Raw genomic sequence first — 24,373 nt, 5'->3', positions numbered from 1 at the left:
AACAAACAGCATCCTGACTATCGTGGCCAGCTAAGCTGGGTTTACAGCAGATTTGCATTACCAAAGTAGTGCAAGTCAGTCAAAGTGCAGTGATGATCCTGGCCCTTAATCTGTAAGACTGGCACTCTGTAAAAAGAGGGGCAGGGCAAGCCCAGTCCCTGAGTCCCACAGTATATCTACACTGCAATAAAAGATCCACCACACCGAATCTCAGAGCTTGGGTCAACCAACTCAGGCTTGCAAGGCTCAGACAGCAGGGCTAAAAATAACAGCGTAGATGTTCCGGCTCAGGCTGGAACCCGGGCTCTGAGACTTTCCCCCTTTGCAGGGTTTCAGAGCCCAGGCTCCAGTCTGAGCCTGAACATCTACACTTCTAGTTTTAGCCCCACAGCCTGAGCCCCACGAACCCGAGTTAGCTGACCGTGGCTCTGCGACATAGTGCCGTGGGTTTTGTATTGCAGTGCAGACATGCCCCCAATGTCTCTGCACTGTAACAGCTCACCGTATGTTCCTGTCTCAGCTCCCCCAGCAGTGCTGCCTTGGTGCACAATGGGGAGTTCAAGGAGCAGTGCCATTGGCAGCCTTTCAGGCCTTAATGCCCAAGTTATGGCCACGGAACCTCTAAAAGTAGAGACAGTTAAGGGCCAAGTCATCTACCAATGAGAAACTCTTGACACACAAGTGCTGTCTTCTCATGCCACTGACTCATTACAACCAACAGAACTGCTTCAAGCAAACAAACTGTAGCACTGTCACAAACTTGAGCAGTGACATAACTCTGTAGCCTCTATATTCATAACAATTAAATACAATCATTAATTTAGCTTCATTACAACCTAATTTCTTCAAATACAGCCTATGCACAAAAGATTTCAATTGATTTTAAGTACTGCACATAGAAGTTTGAAGTGTCTGTCTTTTTTTATTAAGATCAGTCAAGAAAACAAAAAGACTTGACAGATTGATTAAGTCTATCATTTAAGAAAGTTAACTCAAACTTATTAACAGATTTACTTGTAAATTCTCAGAAAATTCGTTTTGTAAAAAGAGCAAGTCCTGTAAGTTTAGGGAGGGTATGCTGTAGTTTTTTAATAACAAAAAGGTTAAATCCCTGCTTTTAAGGACAAAAGGGAACTGAGACTTAACTACTGAGCCATAACCAACTCCACCATAATAGACACTATTACAAATGTCTGTGCCTGGGAAATAATATGTTGGTGTGCTGCCTAAAATCCATTCAAGTTTTACTCAGAAGAGCCCAAGGGAGAATACGTAGTGAAAATATCAATACTTGCTCTGAGTTTTAACAACTATGCTTTCTACAGAAATGTAAATGGCACCCTCTTTCCTCCAAGCCTATTCCACTTGGTTGTTCAACCGTTTTACAACCCATAAACTTCACTTAACTTTCAAAAATTTCCATAGGTTGGTTCCTCCCACTCATGCCAGTGCTACTTAATCCTCCTCCATAGACTATATCTGGCAAAACAGATAGCAGCACAGGCAGTGGGGTTCCCTCACTCTTCTGGTTCAACCATCTCAAAAGATATCCTCTTAACTTTCCAGTCCCCAGTACACCTCTACGCCAATATAACACAACCCAATAGAACACAAATTCGGATATAACGCGGTAAAGCAGCGCTCCAGGGAGGTGGGGCTGCGCACTCTGGTGGATCAAAGCAAGTTCGATATAACGCGGTTTCACCTATAACGTGGTAAGATTTTTTGGCTCCCGAGGACAGCGTTATATCGGGGTAGAGGTGTATTTGCTTAATAGAAAAGGACAAGGTACAATTTTTGTCTGGGAACTATGGTATATTAGAACAAACTGCAAAAGTTTATATGTTTTATAAGTTACCTATAACATTTTAGAGTAACACAAACTGAAATGCCACAAATTAGATCACTGGGAGACCATAGCTTAACTGAAGGGTAGTTTATACCCAGCTTAAGTGTGTTTATTTAGCATGACAGCAATCCAAGTTTTGCTAGATAATTATTTCAGCAGATGTTTCTTGTAAGACTAGAATTGATCATAACTAGGTCTCAAAATTTACTGCACTTCTGTGCTATCCTTTCAGTCCAAAATATAGTCCAAGCCAGCAGCACATCATTACACTGAGGATGACCAACCAATCACATACTGATCCATGAATAAATATTGACACAAATTCAAATATTCCTTTTACAAGGATTCCTACTGTCTTAAGCATTACCCTGAATGTTCTATAAATTGTCTTGACAGGTAAGAACATCTCAATAGGAGAACTATTTATAGCTTTTCCACTGTTAAGAGAAAGCGTACTTACTTTGTGCTTTACGTCTACTCTCTGTCTAATCTTGCCTGACTCAGCAGCTGGAGTCAGAGATGGTTTAAAATACTGTAACCGACTCATTGACTGAGAAATTGTCTTCGGTGTCACTAATTTCTGGACTGGAGGGTGCAGGGATTCCACCTTCAAAAGATGCAGCAATCAATATAGTTAGTTTGGAGGCTTTGGGATCATTTATATTTACTTAAAAACCTGAATAAAACTAGCTAACAACATCTACGCAATCACTGCACTCAGTGAGGTGTTTTCGTGTGCTATACAGGTATTTAATGCGCATGGGGAAATTAGAAAGTCAAGCAAAGTATCCAACAGTGTCTTGAATCTAAAATCAGGATTCCTCAGCTAATTTTAGTAACATTTTAGTAACATTAATTCACTGAAATCATCAGAGTATTATCCTGGTTTACACACACAATGAAATTTGTGCTCATAGTTGAAGCCACGTAATAGATTTCTATGTCAAAGTGCTAATGGCTAATCAGTCAACCCTCTGGATTTGATTACTCCAACAAATCTCATCCTAAAAAAAATACAACAGCATTAGTCAACTAAGCCCTCGAACTATGCAGGCACTTTGAAAATTTTACCCCACATTTTATTTTACTGACCCATTTTAAGAAGAGACCCATTTTGGATTTTGCATAAATCAAGCTTCTACAGAAGAACCAAAAAGACGAACACAAAAATAATCTTTCATTTATTTTCTTTTTAAAAAACATTCCAATGTTAAGAGTTGTTTTAAACAAATACCACATGCACTATATTTGCAACATATACATTGCTACACTACATATCTAAAAATTAAACTGACTTCATTGGTCTTCATTGTCCTAACAAAGAAATGTTTGAATATGTAAATAATGAAAATTAATCTGAATTTTATAAGCTGCTTCACTTGCAGTAAACTAGTTTTGTCAAACACCAGTAGAGAAAATAATTTACAATGTTATTTTTAAACTAACAATATCCCTATAACTCAGGATGGAGCCAAAATTTTATTTCCCCTAGCGTAATTTCAAGGATTATTTCATGAAAAGGATCTTTCTTGAAGCTCATTACAATAATGCTTCTTGTCTCCTTCTGAAACCTTCCATAAAGTATGTGTTAAACTAAGTTTAAGTCCACTCTAAATGGAAGAATTTTGCACTGCGAATTTTAATGTGCATTATCAAAACATTATAAGGAAAGGTAGGTGGAATATTTTCTGATACTGGATTACAGATGAAAAGCACTAATGTGAGTGCTATTCTGGCCTACGTGGGTTTTTAAAATAAGAAATGTACTGCACCACTGGTATCAACTGAAACAGTTTTTACTAAGTACACAAGTGTTCTGTCAACAGTCCACTTACTCTGGCAGCTAAACACAAAACAAAAATCGCCCAACAATCCTTGTCTTGACCAGCAATTACTATCATCAAGGGCTTCCCTCTTCTTGCCAAATATTGCAGTATGAATAGACAATTCCTTTCCTTTCAGCCAGTGACAGCTGTGTGCAACATTTGTTTAGTTTGACATCGCCAGATTCTCTGTTGCGTAACTGCTACATCTTTTTTAATGCCTCAACACAGGTGTGGCTCTATAATTTAAATGAAAATGCTATACTACAGTTTTCTTTGCAGTGACACTTACGTTGAAGAAATTACACACTATACTTCGTGTTTGAGAGTGTCATCTTTTCAACAAATGCTCAACTACAAAAGATTTGGATTCTATAATGATCTGGTACACCGTCAAGTGTAATAATATTTCTAGTCAAAAGGTCAGTATAGAAATGTAAGAGACATTCTCTCCATTTTCTGTGTAAAACTTCACGTGGTGGATGCTATGGAAGGAAAACAATATTTCTATTTCTATAGTGGTCTCAGATCCCAAATTTATGCAATATTAGAAATATCTGAAAAACTTGAAAAATTCATTAGCATTTTTCACTTGTTAACACCATGACAGGAATCAGGATTTACCATACCATTATTACTAATTAGGGCTTCTTTAACAACAGTTTAAACTTATTCTTATGTGTAAGAACATTGGTTAAAATTACAGAGATGACCAGAAATTACAAAATTCCTTCCCTCCTCGACACACCACCATTTTTCAAGACAGAAGCATTAAGAAGCCCAGGTAACAAGTTTATATCGTTAGTTTAAACACAAGCCTGGCAAAGTCATTTAGCACCATTTATAAATATATATATATATTTTTTCCCAATGCTGGTCACTCTTCTGGCACAAGACCTTCCTCAAACTATTGTCTAACACACACCTTGCTTGCCAACCAGTAACGGGAAGAAGCAAAGCTCCCTTTAGAGTTCCAGCCATGTTCCTTTTAGTAACAGCAACAAAGAGCAACACAAAAGTAGCCTACCCCAGAAGTGGAGTGGATAATCATCCCAGCCCTCCCAGCTATAGTGTGGACAAGAGAACATTTTTAGTCATTAATAACCCAAACAAAATATAATTTTAATGTTATGTGAGTTAATATCCTATTGCTTATATCCACTATAGCAGTGGTTCCCAAACTTGTTCTGCCACTTGTGCAGGGAAAGCCCCTGGCAGGCCGGTTTGTTTACCTGCCGCGTCTGCAGGTTCGGCCAATCGCGGCTCCAAGTGGCCGTGGTTCACTGCTCCAGGCCAATGGGAACTGCTGGAAGCAGCGGCCAGTACGTCCCTCGGCCCCTGGCCGCCGCTTCCAGCAGCTCCCATTGGCCTGGAGCAGCGAATCGCAGCCATTGGGAGCCGCGATCGGCCGAACCTGCAGACGCGGCAGGTAAACAAACCGGCCCGGACCGCCTGGGGCTTTCCCTGCACAAGCGGTGGAACAAGTTTGGGAACCACTGCACTATAGGTTTGCAGAAACTTCACAGTACTTAAAAGTAATGAATATTTTAATTCAATTGATAAACCACCTGGGTATCAGCGAATCCTTACCTGTTTTCTCTTTGAATGGAAGCGAGTAATATCCACCATGCTCCTGTCCACAGGCTGTAAGGAAAAAAGCCACATGTTAGAGGAAAAATTCTTTACAATGAGGTTGGCAGCCAACAAAAGAGAAGACAGTTTAGAGACCAACTTACAGAAGACAGTGGAGAAGCAACAGAAGATGGAATCCTTTTAGCATCCTGTTGAATAAATATTACAGTAAGTTAAACTATATTAAGAAAGTTTTCACCAATATGGTGCAGGTAAGTTTAGAATGTGTTACATGCTCTTGCACTGAAACACAATAGAGTAAAATGAGAGCCATTTACTGCTAAAGGACTTGACATCTTCTCCAGAGATTGCAAGATGCGCCGCGCTGTGGAACTTGTCACTCCATAGGATTGCACATTTGCTTGCTTAGCTTTCATTTGTCTTCTGACTGGTGTCTGAAAAGTTAGCATGATAAATGTTAAAATGTTGGACTTCAACATTCATATATTTATTTGTTTTGGGACAACAATGGGTTGGATCCCAATATTTTAGAAGAGATGTGGGGAATGAGCTCAATGAGGACCAACTGAAGAAAATGGGAGCCTACTGACTTCACAGCAAGAGTTGGATTATCCCCCCCATGTGCCTGAAAGATAGGTGTGGGACAAAGTGACATCTTAAATCACTTCAATTCCTATTCTTTGAATCAAAATGTAAAAGGCTGAAAAAGAAGAAAATAATGGGCCTGCTATCTTTTTTGAAGGAGGGCAGGAAAGAAAATTTAAATAAAGGCTCATATTGCAAGTCACTTCTGAAGAATATACTTTGAGTAAGCAAGAGAAGTCAGATTTACATGACAGTATAGTGAATCATCTTAACCAGTTTACATCATGATCAGGAATTCCAATTTTTAGTTTCTCTTTTTAATTATTTTCAGAGTTTATATTTTGCTACTACAGTGCCTTGTAACTTCTTTATAAAGAAGAAAAACCTTTATATTTACAACAATACATATCAAATAAAACTATAAAAGAGAAGCAACAAAGGTCCAAAGGAAGAATACACGGAAAGCTTTCTTGAATACTAATTTCTTGTTGGCATCCTAGGTTCCCCTTGTGTAATCACAGATGAATGCTGTGTATCACACTGTTGCTATGTGCAGGCAGGAAGCAAAGCATAGAGGGTACAAGCAGCTAGTAATACTGGCTGTAACCCACAACAAATAGCATGGGCAGGATGTGAGCTTAGTCCCTCCTTCAAAGGAAGCTTGCCATTTTAGTTCCCCTTCCCCAGGCCCAATTATGTTTATTTTTTAAAACTGATTTTTGAAAAATTGCAATCAATTTTTTTTGGCTGTTTATAGCATTTATTATATTAGACATGGTCTTAGTCTATAAATCATTCTCTGTCCTTAAGAGTTGTATCTTTGTAAAGTGCCATGTACATCCGTTCGGATTATGTAAATGTTTAAATGGATATCTTGACATTGCATTTAGTATTGTATCCTAATCTCTGCTGAGTAGAAGAATAAATGTCAGCAAAACTACCTTGTTTGTAAGTAGTAGGTCACTTTAAATATGAAAACTTTCAAATAGGCACAAACATCTGTTCCTGCTGTAGTTAAGGTTACCTGATGTTTTACACACACACACACACACACACACACACACACACACACTATATACACATACATACTATGTGTATAGTTAAGCACGTGCAAATTATATATAAATTGTTATGCAACTTTAAAGCAATCACTACTGTTTCTGCTATAAGTTTTCCATGATCAAGTATAACTTTGTTATAATACAGCTTGTCCCTGTCTCTCAGACAACAAACAGCACTGTACTATTTGTAAGTTTCACTGATCGCTTCTACAACATTACTATTACACAAACAAGGCAGTTTGACTGACCCTTTACTTTTCTACTCAGCAGAGATTAGGATGCATGTAATTCATCATGGAAACCTGTATTCAGTGTTTCACTTATTCTGGTTTACATCCAGGAAGAACAGGAGAAGCACAGGTCTTCATGAGAGCCAAGGACTGAGTACCACTCCTCCAGTGAGACAAGGTGGGTGAGGTAACATTTCTTATTGGACCAACTTTTGTTGGTGAAAGACAAATTTTCAAGCTACAGAGTTCAAGTTTTCACCAACAGAATTTGGTCCGCTAAGAGATATTACCTCACCCACCTTGTGACTCTCATATCCTGGAATCAACATGGCTACAACACTCCTTTTAGAGGCTGTTTGTTGAAATATAAAAACTGTGCAAGAGTGTGTATGCACACTGGAGAAGCAACGGTTGCTCTACAACAGTTTTTAAACTCAAAATCACTTTAATAAGCAACTATTCATCACCAATAGTCCCACAGGTTAATAAGCTCATGAAATTTACTTTTAAGACTGGAAGCGTTCCTGGTTAAAGACTTCTACATTTGACAGTTTCCTCACCCATTACTAAATGTCAGTGATATCTCTATAATAGTTTAGTCTCTACTACTGAAGTATTTGATAATAAAGTAAGTTTTTGATCTATCTTATGTGCACGTTTTGAAGACAAAATTTTCATTTTACATTTCAACTGCTCTTCCCTGCCCAGATTACCAATAGTTTTTCTTACCTGATAAGGAGTAAGTCGTATTTTAGATTGCCTTGCTGCTGCAGCTGCACCACCATAAGTGGTTTTTCCAGGGTAAAATGGAGAATCCCCAAGCTGGCTTGTCTTAAGGACAGAAGCATTACCAAGTGACTGCAGAGAGACATATTAACAGGCAGTTAGCAAAATGGACACAAAACTAATGTGATTAAAACTTGTATTGTGCAGTACTCACAGGGGATAGGGCTCCAAAAGCAGATAAGTTGAATGCAGGTTTTTTAGAGCTGGTAGCAGAATGTTGTGTGAGAGAATGAGATCGTTCAGCCTCTGTGGACCAGAGTGGTGGTACTGATGTATTTTTTGAAACTGCTATATCTGACAAAAGGACAATTGTGTGTGTAAATCATATTATAAATTGTAAATTAGTTAATACACACAGAAAATTGGATATAAAACAGCATTAAGGAGACACATAATAAAATCCAATATTTAATCCTGCACTATTCTACTCCTAGGTTTCAGGGTTCTTTAAACAGACTAATATTGTGTATTATGGCAATATAATCTGCATCAAAAAGCAGGAGCACCAACATCATCCCTGAACCAAGGCCCTGTTCACAAAAGTGCATACACAACTAGCCCTTATAATGGAAATTCAAGGAACTGAACAGAACTGACCAATACTGATGGATTTACTATAAAAGAGTATTTCTTCTTTCTGACGAAGACAGGAGGAGACTATAACACATGGGGATTGGTAGATTGGTAATCAGGTACTAAGTCCTTCATATGTAAGTTAATGGTTCAAGACTAGCCCAGGTCAGAAATGCCTCATTCATAAGTCTGGTAACTGTTTAGTTATCCATCTGAAATGAGATAATGCTCTTGTTCCCGTTACTATCAAATAGTCCATAGAAACCACCAGCATTCTTACTGGCAAATTCAGGTAGGCCAAGAATTGCAATAGCATGGAAAAAACTATCCTCACCCCTAAGGATTGCTCTCCCCCTTTCTGGAAGAGCTATGTTAGATGCACAGTATGTGGAGACCTGCAATATGGCTGCCTGTGCTGTCCAGCACTTATTCTGAAGATAAAGAACCTCAGTCTCCAAAGGTGTCAGTCCAAAACTTAAGATTTTTACTTTAAAATGTTGAGAATGTTTTTCCTTAGTGAATGTAGTATTCATGAAATGTGACAGACTTGTCAGTATTGAAAACTGAAGTCCTCTGTCCACAAAACAGATAAAGCACAGGCAGTGCAAGTCTCCCCACGTGACCCTGACCATATGCCTCAACTTTAACCTGCAGAACACCCCAGCCCATTTTCAGGGCTGAATTACACTGGTGATTTTGATGTGAACATCTATTTAAGATTAAATAGATTGAGACCACCACCCCATTTCATGAGTACAATGAGCTGTCAGTCACTACTACCTCAACTTAGATTTGAGTATAACCTAGGTGAAAGGCTTCGTATTCCATCACCAAATCCTGAGACATCCTAGCCTCATAACAGCATTTTTCAGAACACTCATCTAAAAATTACAATGTGATGTAATATTTCAGATACTTAAAACAAAGTTAAATTCTTAAATACCAGAAGATATACATCTAAGTAATTGGCACTAACAAATTTTGTATTTACTAAGATAACAGATGGCATACAAAGCAAACTCAATTTATTCATGTTGTGAAACACGATCATCATATAAGGCAGATATGACCGTAGCAAAATAAAAGTTACCTTTATCAGATGCTCTAGAGGAGAAGCCACTAGTAGTTGAGATGTTATCATCATCATGCTGAGAGGTAGAATCTTTGATTTCTTTTACAAGAGAGAGTCCAGAACTGCCAATTGCAAATGCAGAGGATGTGGAAGGCTGACAATGTGCTGATGGGGAATCCAACATGGTGCAATTCAAATGACTCCGATGAAGAGAGGGTCTTGTTAATACATCTGAGAAGTTTAATGCAGATCTACTTGTGGATGGTTCTAAAGAGGAATTAAAAAAAAAAACACAATTAGAATTCTATTAGGCAAGGTGAGTGTACAAGCACACAGAAATCAAGAGCTGTTTTTTATCAACAGTCGTTCTACTGCCATGTATCAAGTACAAAATAGAGATAAGCCAAATTTAACTTCTTCCTCACCCATACAGTGGTGCTGACAGCAGCAGCACTACATGCAAATACTTAACCTACTGTGACATTAAACAAAATTTTAAACTACAAACAAGTTAGGAAATTTAATGTCAAGGTTTCCTTAGCAGCCCTAATTTTGTCCCCTATGTCCAATTACTCTCAAATAGGGTCTTTCATCACACAAAATATATGCAAATTTACAAAATGCATGTATGAAGAAATGATGAGATTCAGACAGACAATTCACCTAATTAATACAATCTCTGTTAGATAAAAAGTATTAATAGTCACTTGATTATATGTAATAAAGGTAGTTTTTTGGTATCTTCTCTAAATGTTATTGTACTGGCTCCCCCTACAGATGAAAAATGTTGGGTCCCTGCCATCAGTTATTGCTGGGATTTTAGCATACAGCGGATACAAACCTCTTAGTTTGTGTGAAACTGATGCCACCCTATAGTAACCAGATGAGCAACTTCTCAAATAAATCAAAAGGTCTGAAGTTCTGAAAGGCTATTGGTAGATTAGGTCTTATAATTCTTGTGTGAAGGAGATGGCTATTGCAATATATTTTATCTAAAAGGAGCCCGAGGCCTTACTCAGAAGTTCTAGGAAAGCAAATGCTATTGATATCAGCATCTATGGATTAGCTCAGTGTCCAGAATCATGGTGGGGTCACTAACCAGTCTGCCCAATCTCCAGCCAATTTTTATGATAACATCTGGAGAGGAATTATATATACCAGGCTAAAGGTCCAGCCTGGGAGAGAGCATCTGTGCTTCAGGTCAATGGTTCCTGAAAGCTGATTATATGGAGTTTGTTTTTTCTGTTCTCAAGTCATTAAGATTTATCTGTGGCATTCCCCATTCACATCATAACTGGTCAAAGGTTCTGGATAGTAGTGTAATTCCTAATCCTTTGGAGTTGTTTGAGTAAATCTGCTGTGTGGTTGTCCTTGCTGAGAAGTCCTGTAAGTACTTCTCCATTGAAGACAGTATGTGTTCCTCAGTCCTGAAGACATCTCCTATTCCTTTATGAAAACTTGCTCTCTAGTCAAAGACTGAGAGTGCTGTAAATGTTCTTATTTGCCCTTAAAGTCTTCTTCAGATGGTGTTGCTAGCAGAGGCAACTAACTTTCTCCAATTTGACAGTCATCTAAGGATAGATGCACACAAATGACCTCCTTACCCAGGCTAGCAGTTTTGGTGATCACCACCACAGTAAACATTTTTAATACATGCTCACAGATGGGAGTATCTGGATAGTCCTGTACTGCAAACCTGAGAAACTATTTCCATGTCCTGCCAACCTTGTCATGTTTATAGGTATCTTAATTTTAAGGTAATTAAGAACTAACCTGAATTTATCACCTCTATTACTGATCAAAGGAGCCTGATTAAAAAGGTCAGGACTCCAAGGAGGGTATCTTCCACTCATTCTAGGACTGCTCATCAGTATCACAGTTCCCAAAACAAGAACCATAACCATTGTTTCTATGGTGATGGGATAAGAGTTTTTCCATCTAGAGATCTTTTGTTTATAAACAATCCGGCTTACTCCTGACTAAAAATCATGACCATTTAACAGCTATTTAATGGATTACGTGAAACTCATTGACATATAATTCCCTATAGGACACTCCTCAGAGAACACAGGAAGACAATGTTCAAATGACATGTTTGCACTTAAAATTGAAAAAAGTTATTAAAACATTTTTATCAGATTTTGTAAAATTGCTTTTCCTTCCAATTTCCCTTAAGTTATAATTAATTCGGAAATGTAAATCTATGAATAAAGATTATTCAACTAACTGGCGACAGTTTTGATTGCAATCTCCCACATACCTTCTAAATTAATTCTTGTTGACTCAGGAGTGACCCTCCCATCAAACACTGGGGTGTCATCATCCGCATAACCATGATGGTAGTTTACTGGAGTTTCCTGCTGGCTTGTAGGTTCACTTGCATCTACACATTCATCTTCACTTTTATTGAAGTACCTTTGTAACCACCCTGGTACGATATTCTTCACTGATTCTGTAACTCTGCTAATGATTCCCTGCTTGAAAAAGAAAGTGCTTATATTTAACCACAAGCATGAACCCAAAAATATATTTTGACATGCAACATTACACGCAGACACTAAAGACAGATGTCAGGCAAGAGCTGCTGACAAAATGAATACAACAGACAAGAATTTCAAACCCTTAAAGAAAGTATTATATTCCTTGAGGACAAATATGAAGCCTATTCATTGGACAATTTATTTATTTCCCTGTATCAGAGTTCTCAATCTCCCTGATGCCCTTCTCTCACCTAATTCTCAAAACTCTGATTGAACTTCAGGAGCCAGGTCACTAAGCTACGTTTTTCCTCCAGTGTAAGAAGACCTTCTTCCTACCCCTTCTCTTAGTGCTTGTTTAAACATGGAGTTGCTCCTGATTAATTCCATATGTGGCTATTCTTTTTCTAGAATAAATGTGTGCCTATGTGGAGTTAATCAGGAACAACTATATATGCAAAGAAACCTTTAGTCAACATCTACAGTGACATCAAGTTACTTCCAACAACCATGAGCCTCAAGATTTTTTGCTCATGGCATTTTAAACATTGACTTGTTGTATCAAGATCTATAAAATACTATGCTTTGAACAGATATCTGTATCCTCTGATGAACTGTTAATATGAGTGAGTAATCAATGCTGATTTATCATTGTTATATTAGTGTTATTGAAAGAGTCATCAATTGGTTATTAATTTTTGAGGGCTGAAGACACTGTGCTCTTGAACTAAGTTGATGTTGAAAAGTACCTGGAAGAAACTTCATTCCCCAACTTTATTTTAAAATAACCCTTCTGATCCTTTAGTTTACTTTCTTCATCTGAGACCTTGTCTACACTTGAGGTGGTGTGTAGGGTACATGTAACTACAGACTACAGTAAAAGGCAGGCTGCATCCACACTCACTACAGTGAAAGCCTGTGGTGGCAGGAAGCAATGGGGAAGGCCTCTGGCAGGGGAGAGCTGTTGGAACATTTCCCCACTGCTTTCCCCCTTCCGGAACCTTCCCTCACTGCCGGAGTCTTTCGTTGTGGTGGGAAAAGGCTCCGGCAGCATGGAGGCACTGGGACGCTACACTGCTAAAAGTAGCAGTGTAGATCCAGGAAGCACGGCTTGGGCAAATAGAGAGCCATGTAGGGTATATACCAGGGGTTGGCAACTTACGGCATGCGTGCCAAACACGGCACGCGAGCCGATTCTGAGTGGCACGCTGCTGCTCACTGAGAGGAGGAGGAGGAGGGGCCGGAATGCACCACGCAGTGGGAAGAAATGGGGGAGGGGGAAGCCTGGCTGCCACAGGATCAAGCTTCTGTCCCGTCCCCCCCCCTCCCACCCACCCACCCCCCCGCCCACTGCTCTCCCCTGCGGGGGCAGGAGGCAGAAGCTTGGTCCTGCGGCAGCCACGCTTCCCTCCTCCCCCGCTTCTTCGCACAACGTGGTGCATTCTGGCCCCTCCTCCTCCCAGAGGAGCAGAGCTGAGTGCAGCGTGCTCGCTGCTCCGTAGAGCAGGCACAGAGAGGTAGGGACGGGCCTGGGGAAAGGGGGTGGAACAGGTCATATCCCTCCCAACACCCTGCCATGAGCCGCTCAGGGCAGGGGGCTGGGAGCACCCCCACAAGCCGAGCACCCCAACCTTCTGCTCTGCACTTCCCCACGCCAACACACACCCATCCCTCTGCCCTGGACCCCCCCACACACCCCAGCCCTCTGCCCTGACCTCAAGTTGCCCCCAACACCCAGCCTTCTGCCCTGAACCCCCCCCCACACACCCAGCCTTGTGCCCTGCACCTCCACACACACCCCAGCCCTTTGCCCTGACCTCGAGTCCCCCCCACACCCAGGCCTCTGCCCTGACCCCCCCCACACCCAGCCTTCTGCCCTGACCTCGAGTCCCCCCCCAACACCCAGCCCTCTGCCCTGTACCCCCCACCCAGCGGGCTGAGCAGGCTGGCGGCGTAAGATCAGCATTTTAATTTAATTTTAAATGAAGTTTCTTAAACATTTTGAAAACCTTGTTTACTTTACATACGACAATAGTTTAGTTATATAATATACACTTAGAGAGAGACCCCTTCTAAAAAAACGTTAAAATGTATTACCGGCACGCGAAACCTTAAATTAAAGTGAATAAATGAAGACTCGGCACACCACTTCTGAAAGGTTGCCGACCCCTGGTATATACCCTAGGGCACTAGTTCTCAACCAGCGGTCCGGGGCCCCCTGGGGGGCCATAAGCAGATTTCAGGGGGTCTGCGAAGTCTGACTGGAGTTAGACTTGCTAGGATCCAGGGCAGCAAGCCAAAGCCTCATCATGCAGGACTGCAGCCCAGGACAATGAGCCCTGCCACATGGGGCTGAAGCTGAAGACTAAGCAACTTAGCTTTGCGGGGCCCCCTGTGGTGTGGGGCCCCAGGCAACTGCCCTGCTTGCTACCCCCAGCACCGGTCCTGGCTTTTATATGCAGAAAAACCATTGCTGTGGCACAGCTGGGCCGTGAAGTTTTCATGGCATGTTGGGGGGGCCTCAGAAAAAAAAAAAAGGTTGAGAACCCCTACCCTAGGGTTAGGCACGTAGGTCACTCTACTCATCTAAGCTGTGCCTCACCATTTACATTGCTATTTATACCCGTGCTAGCTGGGTGTGCAGTGTCTGTAAACGGAGACATACCATGAAACTACTTTATGCATGTGACAGTTTCACCTATTTACATTGGCCTTTCACACAGCAATAGGAAAGAAAAAAAATTAAAAAGAAGAAAGCGTGTTTGTAAAACCACAACAAGTGGTAAGGGAACCCAGAGCAGGTGTGTTACATGAAATTACATGAAATTATTTTCTTTAAAAAAAGTAATTAGATTTCAAGCCAATAGCATTAAAGAACATCAGCTGCAAAACTGCAATTTGCCTTATTGAGGGGGCCACTTAGGGATCTGGGGCAAAAATCAGTACTTGGTCCTGCTAGTGAAGGCAGGGGGCTGGACTCGATGACCTTTCAAGGTCCCTTCCAGTTCTAGGAGATGGGATATCTCCATTAACTAAACTAACTAACTAACTAACTTAATGAACCCAGAAGCTAAAAGACTATGCATGAAGTTCAGATCATACCTTCAAATAGTCAAAGGTATACACTGACTAACGTAAATAACAAGTGGAAATTAGCCACCAATAAGCATCTTTATCAAGCTGTAAATGTTCACGTCCAGCCAAGTTCTCAAGATTTTCCTTTTTCCTGTCAGTTTACTCTAATTTCTTAGAACGCATGAATCTCAAAATGAAACTGCATATTGCTATGCGTAAGTAACAAAGTGATCTTGAAGTATTACTCCTGAGAGGGAACTCTGCACCACAGTGCAAGCACAGAATTAATGTCTCCCACAGATTCCCCTCTCCCCCACAGAATAACTGATTCTGATGGTGAGGTGAAGGGAAGTTGCAATTACACCTTTCGCTCACAGGGGCTGATGTGGCATTAGAAGAGAGGCAGCTGCCCCATGGGCTGGAGCAGCCAGCTGTGGAGCGGGAGGGGGCAGAGGCTACCTTCTTCACAGAGCCCTGCGCACAGGGCCTTTAAGGATGCACTGGATGGAAGTGGGGCAGGGAGATAAAGCAGCACACAAGGGGCTGCTGGGGGTGGGGTTCACACAGATGGGGTTTAGAAGGGCTAGTGGGGGGCAGATTGGGGTGGGGGCACAGCAGCTAGTGGGGTGACAACATTAAGCAAGGGGTTGAATGGGGTGGCGGTGCAGAACCATACAGGGATAGAGGAAGTGCGGATGACTGAGTGGGGGTGCAGGGATACATGGGTACAGGGGCAACTATGCCTGGCTGAATGGGGAGTGGGGGTGCAAGGACACATGGGGACATGTGTCAGTATGCCTGGCTGAATTGGATGCTGGGATACATGGGGACAGGGGCAGATGTGTCTGGCTGAATGGGAGAGGCTAGGAGTCAGCCAGGTTCTGCATGGAGGATGCTCCCCAACTCTCTAACAATCCTTCCCTCCCTCCCCCCCAAAAAACTGTTCCATACTTCTCACAGCTACACCCAACAACCTGCCAGGTTCCCTCCCAGGCTCCTCTCGAGCAATTACTTCCCTGACCATCAGATCTCCGTTACCCCGACTTCCACAAGCCTTTGGGCTGCTTTTGAGGGGTGTGGGAAATACGTTTCGGTATTGTAGTTTTAATGAATTATTACTCAAAGTTCTGTATTAACATGCCTAGTAAGGAATTTGTTTGTCAAAAAACATTTCCTGAATCTTTTTTGTTGTCTGTGTTGTTACAGACATACTTGCAGACACATATTTTGAAATAAATTACCAAAATAATTGAAACTGGCATGATTATACACCTCTACCCCAATATAATGCAGTCCGATATAACGCAAATTCGGATATAACGCGGTAAAGCAGTGCTCCGGGGGACGGGGCTGCTTTACCGCGTTATATCCGAATTTGTATTACCAAAAGGAGTTCCTCTGCATCTGCCCGTTACTTGCTGCGGCCCTCCCCAGGACCCCCCCCGCCCCAGCTCACCTCCGCTCCGCCTCCTCCCACGAGTGCGCCGCAGTTCCGCTTCTCCTCCCTCCCAGGCTTGCTGCGCCAATCAGCTATTTGGCATGGCAAGCCTGGGAGGGAGGAGAAGCGGAGCTGCGGCGCGCTCCTGGGCGGAGACGGAGTGGAGGTGAGCTGGGGCAGGGGGGGGCCACAGCAATTAAGGGAGGAGGCGCAGAGGAACCGCTCCCTGCCCCAGCTCACCTCCACTCCGCCTCCTCCTCCCACGAGTGCGCCGCAGTTCCGCTTCTCCTCCCTCCCAGGCTTGCCGCACCAAACAGCTGATTGGCGCGGCAAGCCTGGGAGGGAGGGGGGAGAAGCGGAGCTGCAGCGCGCTCGTGGGCGGAGGCAGAATGGAGGTAAGCTGGGGTGGGGGAAGCCCCGGGGAGGGCCGCAGCAAGTAATGGGGGGCGCAGAGGAACCGCTCCCCACTCTAGCTCATCTCTGCCTCCTCCCCTGAGCGTGCCGCTGCCACTCCGCTTCTCTCCCCCCCCCACCTTTCCAGGCTTGCCGGGCCAAACAGCAGATTGGCGCGGCAAGCCTGGAAGGGAGGGAGGGAGAAGTGGAGTGGCAGCTGCGCACTCAGGGAGGAGGCAGAGGCAGAGCGGAGGTGAGCAGGGGCGGGGAGCGGTTCCTCTCCTTACCCTGATATAACGTGGCCTCACCTATAACATGGTGAGATTTTTTGACTCCCAAGGACCGCATTATATCGGGGTAGAGGTGTATTGTCTTATTTTGACAAATAAAATATGCAGAATTTTAAAATATTGTGCACAGAATTTTTAATTTTGGGTGAAGAATTCCCCCAGGAATAAAATATGACAGAACTGTATTATTGGTTTTATTTTTGTTTTTTTTAAATGAAGCATCAGTAAATTTCTGATTTAATATCGGTATTTTGCTCCGAACAGCATGTTACTGGCATGCCACCAATTACATAATCCTTTGGAATGTTTGCTTCATTTAGGGCAATTGGAATACTTCCAAAATTTTGTTTCTAAAATCCCGAATGAAGGATTGTGTCTCTTGATACCAGTTTGTTTTTCTTTCATTATTTAAATTGAGACCTGGAAACATTTTAAAAAATATCTAGCTAGTTTACTAGATCCAAACATCTCAGAGAAGATATTTCAATGTTCTACATTTTAGTACTGCTTGCAAATCTGCAAAGCAAACACCCAGCCTATCATTACCACCAATCCACAGTGTATACTCTGCAAGAGAAGTCATACCCAGCCATTCCCGGTTCTAAGGTATTCAAGGTACCAGTTGGTTAAAGCCTGTTCCTGCCCAGCTCCCCCCCCCAAGACTGAGAGTCTTTGTCTAGGTAAATATATTCTATCTTTATATCCTATAGTATATAGTGTAAACATTTCATAAAACCACATAAGAGTGGAAAATGTGAGACTACAGTCTGCATGCAAGCCTTAGTACTGATCAGGTACAACATATTACTATCAGAGCACATGCTAGGTATAACACCTTGAGATAGCCATCAATTACAACACTGGAAAGAAAAAAAGAAAAATATAAATTTAAAATACTAATATGCACCTTAACCACTATTATGGGCACTTCACTAAAATGCAAGGAAAAACAGAGGAATCCCTGGCAACCCTAAGAAGAGAGACTGGGGATTTAGCTAACTGTTTTTGTTTGCAGCAAGACTACTAGATTTACATAGTGTAAAATACATCTACAATTGAACAAAAACAAAATTTAGAACTGTAATAATGGAAAGCCAGCTCAAAACCAATGGCACTGAGTCTTCATATAAAGAGAAATTGTTTCAGACTAAAATTAGAACTTTTATTTAAAGACAGGCATGACAGCAGGATGGCAAAGTAGAGTACAACACTCCTGACAAATACTTTGACACATACTGAATAGAAAATCATCCAGAAATACCTTTTCCAATCCATCTCATATTGATTATGTGCTTATATGGGCCCTTCACCATATTATCTGAACACTTACATAGTATTTAAAAATAGGAGTAACAACCCCCTCCCCCTCTTCCTTCCCAGTCTGTAAAAAAATAACTCAATTAACTTTTTAAATGTTTGGTTGTGAGTTCAGTGGAAGAGCTGTAAAAGTTCTGTCTCCACATTTACAAACTTCCACCTATTGGTCAACAATTTTATTCTTCCAGTGGAATGTAGCTATCATGCAAGGTCATCAAAGAAAAGGCAATCTCTCAGGGAGAGGGGAGAGAGCACCACTCCCATGAAGAGCTTTGAAATTTAGGACAGATAACTTCTCTATTCAATGGGGAGACAGTGCAGAGAATGGACCACTGAAGTGATCCGTTTGTGACAGTTTGCATTGCTAAGCACCCCCAAGATAAAACAGAATCATAACTTAACACCTTTGGCCAAAATACTTAGCAAATGAATGACAATCAGAATTTAAAGTCCTCAATTAGATTTCTGAACAATTAGCGTAGTCATACTTAATTAAGAACCGTGAAAGTGGGGCTACGTTAGTGTGCAGAATAATATTTCAAATAAATTAAGCATGAAAATAAAAATGTGAGACACTAGTAAGGACAAGTCCGTTGTGTTTTTGTTTTTTTAAATCTATAAAGGACTCATCCACACATGATGCACACTCATATATGAGGAAGTCAGACACTATCCTATGGTAACCTTCTCCAAAATTGTTTAAATGTGATTGCATAACCCAAATATGTGCGTGCGTGCGTGTGTGTGGGGGGGGTGTTTGCTTTGTTTAATATATATGGACAGAAACGCCTTGTTTAGACTAGAAAAAGTAGGCCCCACAATTTATCAGTGGAACCACTCTAACACATGCAGTTAACAATGATGTAAACTGTAGTGTAGACAGGACTTATGCATTTTTACCAATGTATCATCTAACCCTTGGAATGGAGAAAGAAAGTTACTTATCTTATAGTAACTGGAGTACAAGATGTATAGTCCCTATGGGTAGTCACTGTGGGTGTGATTGCACCCTGTACACCAGGGACCAGAAACTCTCAACAGCAGTGTCCATTGGTCTGCACTTGTGCCTCCTTGTGCTTTCAACAGAGGGCATAAAGGCAGCACAGACCAACTGCCTCTCCAGCTGTGATTCTAACATGGATCCCAGAAGGACCTGAGCAAAGGAAGGCAGTCTTGAATATTCATAGGGAGCACACATCTCAAAGAACTCTAGTTACTAAAAGTTAAGTAACCTTCCTTTCTTCTTCAAGTGCTAGTACCTATGGGTATTCACTTTGGGTGACTCCAAGCAGTACTCATTAAGGAGGAGGGCACAAGGAAGTCTGTTACATCACAGAGTGCAGGATTGCTGTGCTAAAGGAAGCATTTCACAGCCACAGTTTGGACCAGAGCATAGTGCCTGGTGAAGGTGAATACAGAGCCCCAAGTAGCTGCTCTGCATATCTCTGAGAGCAGGATTCCCTGTCATGGGAATACTGACAGCACTTGGACTCTCATAGAACGGGCCCTGACAGCTTGAGGAGGATGGACTTTCATATGATCATAGCACAGAATGATGCAGGAGGAAATCCACTTAGAGACTATTTGGGAAGAGACAGCCATTTCCTTCACCTTTTCAGCAACAGTGATAAACAAACCTTGGGGACTTCCAAAAAAGGTGCCATTCTGTGCAGGTAGAAGGCTAGAGCCCTACACAAGTCCAAGGAACAGAGTCAAATCCCCTGCATGCTCAGGTTTTTGAAGGCAAACAGTCTAGGTAAGGTGAAACTCAGAAGGTATTTTAGGTATGAACTTTGGATGTAGTCACAAAGAAAACTAATTCTAGTGAAAAATTGTATAAGACAGGTCCGCTATAAGGAACTCAAGCTCCCCAACCCTTTTAGCAGAAGTAACTGGCATCAAGAAAACGACATTCAAGGAACGTGCAGGAAGGAACAGAAAGCCAGAGTTCAAACGGTCATCTCATGAGAGCAGAGAGGATGAGGCTCAGATCCTAGGCAGGGACTGGTTTTGCAATTGGAGAGAATGTCGTTATGATATCCTTCAGGAACTTTGCAGTAATAGGATGAGTAAAGACTGAGGAGCCTTCTGCCACTGGGTGGGAAGAGCTAAGAGCTGCCACACGTACCCACTGGGACCTGACAGACAAGCCACATGTCTTTAACAAGAAAAGATACTCCAGAACAAGAGGAATGCCCGACCCCTACTTGATGAGTAGCCATTTGACATGTCCGGGACCTATTTGTCCATTGTAATAGTGTGCCACATCAGAAGGAAATGGACCACATGGCCTCTGAAGGGGACAGCAGCAGACATTGTAGAGACTGGCTGTCAACCCTGAGGTGCTACGACACAAGAAGCAGCTGAGACTGTAAACTTGAGGATTGTGATGAAGGGTGCCTATGCAGCTGGATCCTCTGTCATTTCCTTGGGGGTTCACACATCCTCTGTTGGAAGAAGATGGTGGTTGATGTCAAGGCAGAAAGGAGACCTGGAGTTCGGGTGACCAGATCATCACTCTAAAATATATCGGGATGCATTGGGGTGCCATCAGCCCCTCCCAGTCAACCCCCACTCTGCCCCCTTCCCTCTCGCGCCCCCCCCACGCCCTTCCTCATCCCCCGGCCTGCCGCTGGCTTGCTGCGTCCCTCCTCAGTCCCCCACCACCGCTCGCCTCCCCGCCCGCTCGCCTCTTCACTCCCTCGCCCGCCACTCACCCCTACAGCACTGACTTCTCCTCTGCTGGGTGGGTGCTCACCCAGCCCCCGCCTCTTCCCGCCCCTGCATCAACCTTGCCCCGCCCCCATTCCACCCCCTTCCCCCAAGTTCCCACCCCTGCCCTGCCTCTTCTCTGCCTCCTCCCCCGAGCACGCCGTGTCCCCGCTCCTCCCCCCTCCCTCCTGGAAAGCGCTAAGTGCCGCCAAACAGCTGTTAGGCGGCGGGAAGCGCTGGAGGGAGGGAAGAGGGGGGACGCAGTGCACTGGGGGAAGGGGGGGGGATAAAGAGGCGAGGAGGGGGGGAGCTTTCCTGCAATTTTTCCTCATGGGTGCTCCAGCCCCGGAGCACCCACGGGGTCAGCACCTCCCTCCCGCTCGTCTCCTTAGCTGAATATCGGGACAAATGGCGTCCCAATCGTACATTGATCGGGACACGGGACAAAGGGTTAAATATCGGGACATCTGGTCACCCTACGTGGAATATTTTCTACAGGGTGCCGAAGAATAAGTACCCAGAGAGCAGAGAATATGCAGCGACTTGTTGGTTTTATCCCTAATGAGATTGTGACCTTCAAAGGGAAGGCCCTCAAGTGTGGTTTGGACATCCCTGCGGAACCCCAAGGCCAGAAGCAATGATACCCATCTCATGACTATGGATTGTGACACTGCATCAAAGGACACCTGGAGACAAGAACTTGACACTAGCTTTCTCTCATCCAGGATGGCCTGGAACCAAGGTCTGTTTTCCTGAAGGAGCTTGCTATAATTCAAGAAGTCATACTTAGACACTGAAGTTGGTAGTTTGCTATTCAGAATGCTAAACTAAGCTGACAAAAACACCTTTCTTCCAAAGAGGCCAAGTCCTTTGGTATTTTTATTCAGTGAAGTGGATTTGGGCTGAGGTAGCTGGCTTCTTTTTGTAACTGCTTGGACCACCAAGGAATTGGAGGTAGGGTGGGAAAAGAGAAATTCCTCGCCTTTGGGGGGAGCAAAGTAACATTTCTTAGCCCTCTTTGGGGCACAGGTTGCAGTAGTATGCAAAGTAACTCTGGCAGGTTCCATGATGGCCATGTCAATCTGGACTGCCATTTAAAATGGAGACGTAGCCTGGAGGATGTGCAAGAGCATGTGGGCTGGATCCTGGAACTCCTCTAGTGGTATTCGGAGAGCATCTGTGATTCTCCTGTGATCCTGGTACTGTTTATAATAATCTGGGGATAAAGGAGATGCTGGTGATAGCGCCTCATGTGGAGATCACAAAGAGTTTCACTGGTGGATTCAGCTGCTCCTCCTCCATCAGCTGCTCCCTTGGTGACTATGGTTCTTCGTCTAGTGGTAACCACTACTGGATGCAGAATATAGGGTCCTCATATTCAGGTGCCTGGAAGTATGGTTCCCAGGGACCTCAACAGAGATATAGGATGCAGTGTAGGGGTACTGATGGGGACCCCCACAAGGAGTACCATTAGTCCCAGGACAACAAATGCTGTTGGCGAGGACATGAGGGAAAGCGAGTGCATTTGGAAGCATTCTGGGGTGATGGCTCTTTGTCGGGTAGCTGGAGGGACAGTCAGTACAAGCTCATTTTTGTTTGATGAACAGAATTCTTCATGTTCCAATGGTGGGGCTGGTGGCATAGTGGGATGGTTCCCACCAATCAGGAGCAAGGACAAGCAGGAAGCGGAGAGGATCAGGCTGACCTCTTGCTCCAGCTGGTTCACAGTATTGGCAAATGAATGGAGAGTCGATGGGGTGGAGACCACCTGGAGCAGGATCAGTTCAGAGAAAATCAGAGATGTCAGGTCTGCATATATAGCTAAATCTTCCAGAAGATGACAGGGCCTTGGGCTGATTGATGTCTTTGGCTTTGTCTACACAATTGGTGCTGTATTAGAGGAGGAGGATCTGTAAGTGGCTGGCACCACTGAAATGAAGGAGTGGGGGAGAATCCCTTCTGACTTTATGCAGCACAGGCGTTGTTAATGATCCTTCAATGTGTGGCATTGGGGCACTGGAAGCTCCCAGTACCATCAACACTGCCTTTTTAGTACAAGCTCTGAGTGCACCTGTTCCAGGGTGCAAAGTCTCAGGCGGTGCTAGAGGAAGAGGTGAGGGGCTTGTCCCACTCATGCTTCTGCCTCATGGAGCCCCTGTTCTTGGTGAATGACTTTGAACCACTGGTACCAGATGGCAGTGGAACACTGCCCAGTGACTCCAAACAGGTTGAAGAGGAGCAGGAGGGTTCAGGATACAAGCAGGGTCTCATGGAGAGCTACATGAAGTGTTTTCAGCGCCTGAGTTCATAAGACTACCTGGTACATGGCGGGAAAGAGCAAGAGATGCCACACCTCAAGGGCATGTGAACCTCCCCAAGGCAATACAGGCAGTTGTCATGCAGGTTGCTCACCAGGAAGACCCGGGTCAGGCCAGGCAAAGCTTAAAGCATGGTACCTTGGGCATAACAGATAAACAAGACAAAGGGAAGGTAATGGAGGAGGACCCTCAATCCTCCACTAATTAGCACTAAAACTAGACTAAACTATCTCAGCTAAAATATTGTTTACAATATTTACAGATTCTAGTTAGGAGAATGAAGAAGAGGAGAATGGACAAAGAAGGTTCTGGAGAGGTGGTCATTCTGTGCTGCCCCTTCTGCCCTCATTTGAAAGCATGAGGAGGTGCAAGGTGCAAACCAACAGACACTGCTAATGAAGAGTTTCTGGTCACAGGCACACAGAGCATTCATAGTGAATACCCAAAAGGATCAGCACTCGAAGAAGTGACAAGTCATTGGCGTAGACTACATACCGACACTTTTACCATCCTATCATGTAGACTGCTCTGAGCCACTATAGCCACCGGGGCTGTCAGATGATGGGGAAAATTGCAGTGAGATTGTGTTAACATACAGGGGAGCAAGGTTTGTAGAGTATGATGTAGTGGGATTCTGGCATGTAAGGAGGGAGCAACCATGTTAGGGGAGATGCAAGTACAGGAAATGAAGAAACCAGGGAAGCACTAGAATGTTATTGCTTTCTCCACCCACCAGATCTCATAAAGTTTGCTGAGGAAGTAAGTCACTCTGCACTGAGAC

The 24,373-nt window shown here is 43.2% G+C and overlaps 1 protein-coding gene across 9 annotated transcripts in view; it reads right to left on the bottom strand.

Moving 5' to 3' along the window:
• Positions 1-24,373, bottom strand: part of LOC135981639 (nuclear pore complex protein Nup153-like) — a 65,038-nt gene that overhangs the window by 29,705 nt on the left and 10,960 nt on the right. For 5 of the 9 annotated variants that reach the window (XM_065584999.1, XM_065585002.1, XM_065585001.1 and 2 more), the window contains exons 2-9: positions 11,833-12,049; positions 9,591-9,839; positions 8,082-8,221; positions 7,871-7,999; positions 5,583-5,699; positions 5,409-5,453; positions 5,263-5,316; positions 2,310-2,456 (exon numbers count right to left, since the gene is read on the bottom strand). In XM_065584999.1, the coding sequence (XP_065441071.1) occupies positions 2,310-2,456; positions 5,263-5,316; positions 5,409-5,453; positions 5,583-5,699; positions 7,871-7,999; positions 8,082-8,221; positions 9,591-9,839; positions 11,833-12,049 (1,098 nt within the window). The remainder of the gene's footprint in view (positions 1-2,309; positions 2,457-5,262; positions 5,317-5,408; positions 5,454-5,582; positions 5,700-7,870; positions 8,000-8,081; positions 8,222-9,590; positions 9,840-11,832; positions 12,050-24,373) is intronic. The other 4 variants (XM_065585004.1, XM_065585007.1, XM_065585000.1 and 1 more) reach the window with 3 other exon arrangements.

Source organism: Chrysemys picta, chromosome 2, assembly GCF_011386835.1.
Source record: "Chrysemys picta bellii isolate R12L10 chromosome 2, ASM1138683v2, whole genome shotgun sequence".
Taxonomy (NCBI): domain Eukaryota; kingdom Metazoa; phylum Chordata; order Testudines; family Emydidae; genus Chrysemys; species Chrysemys picta.
The sequence above is the reverse complement of the archived record's forward strand: the minus strand, read 5'-3'. Positions and strand labels throughout refer to the sequence as shown.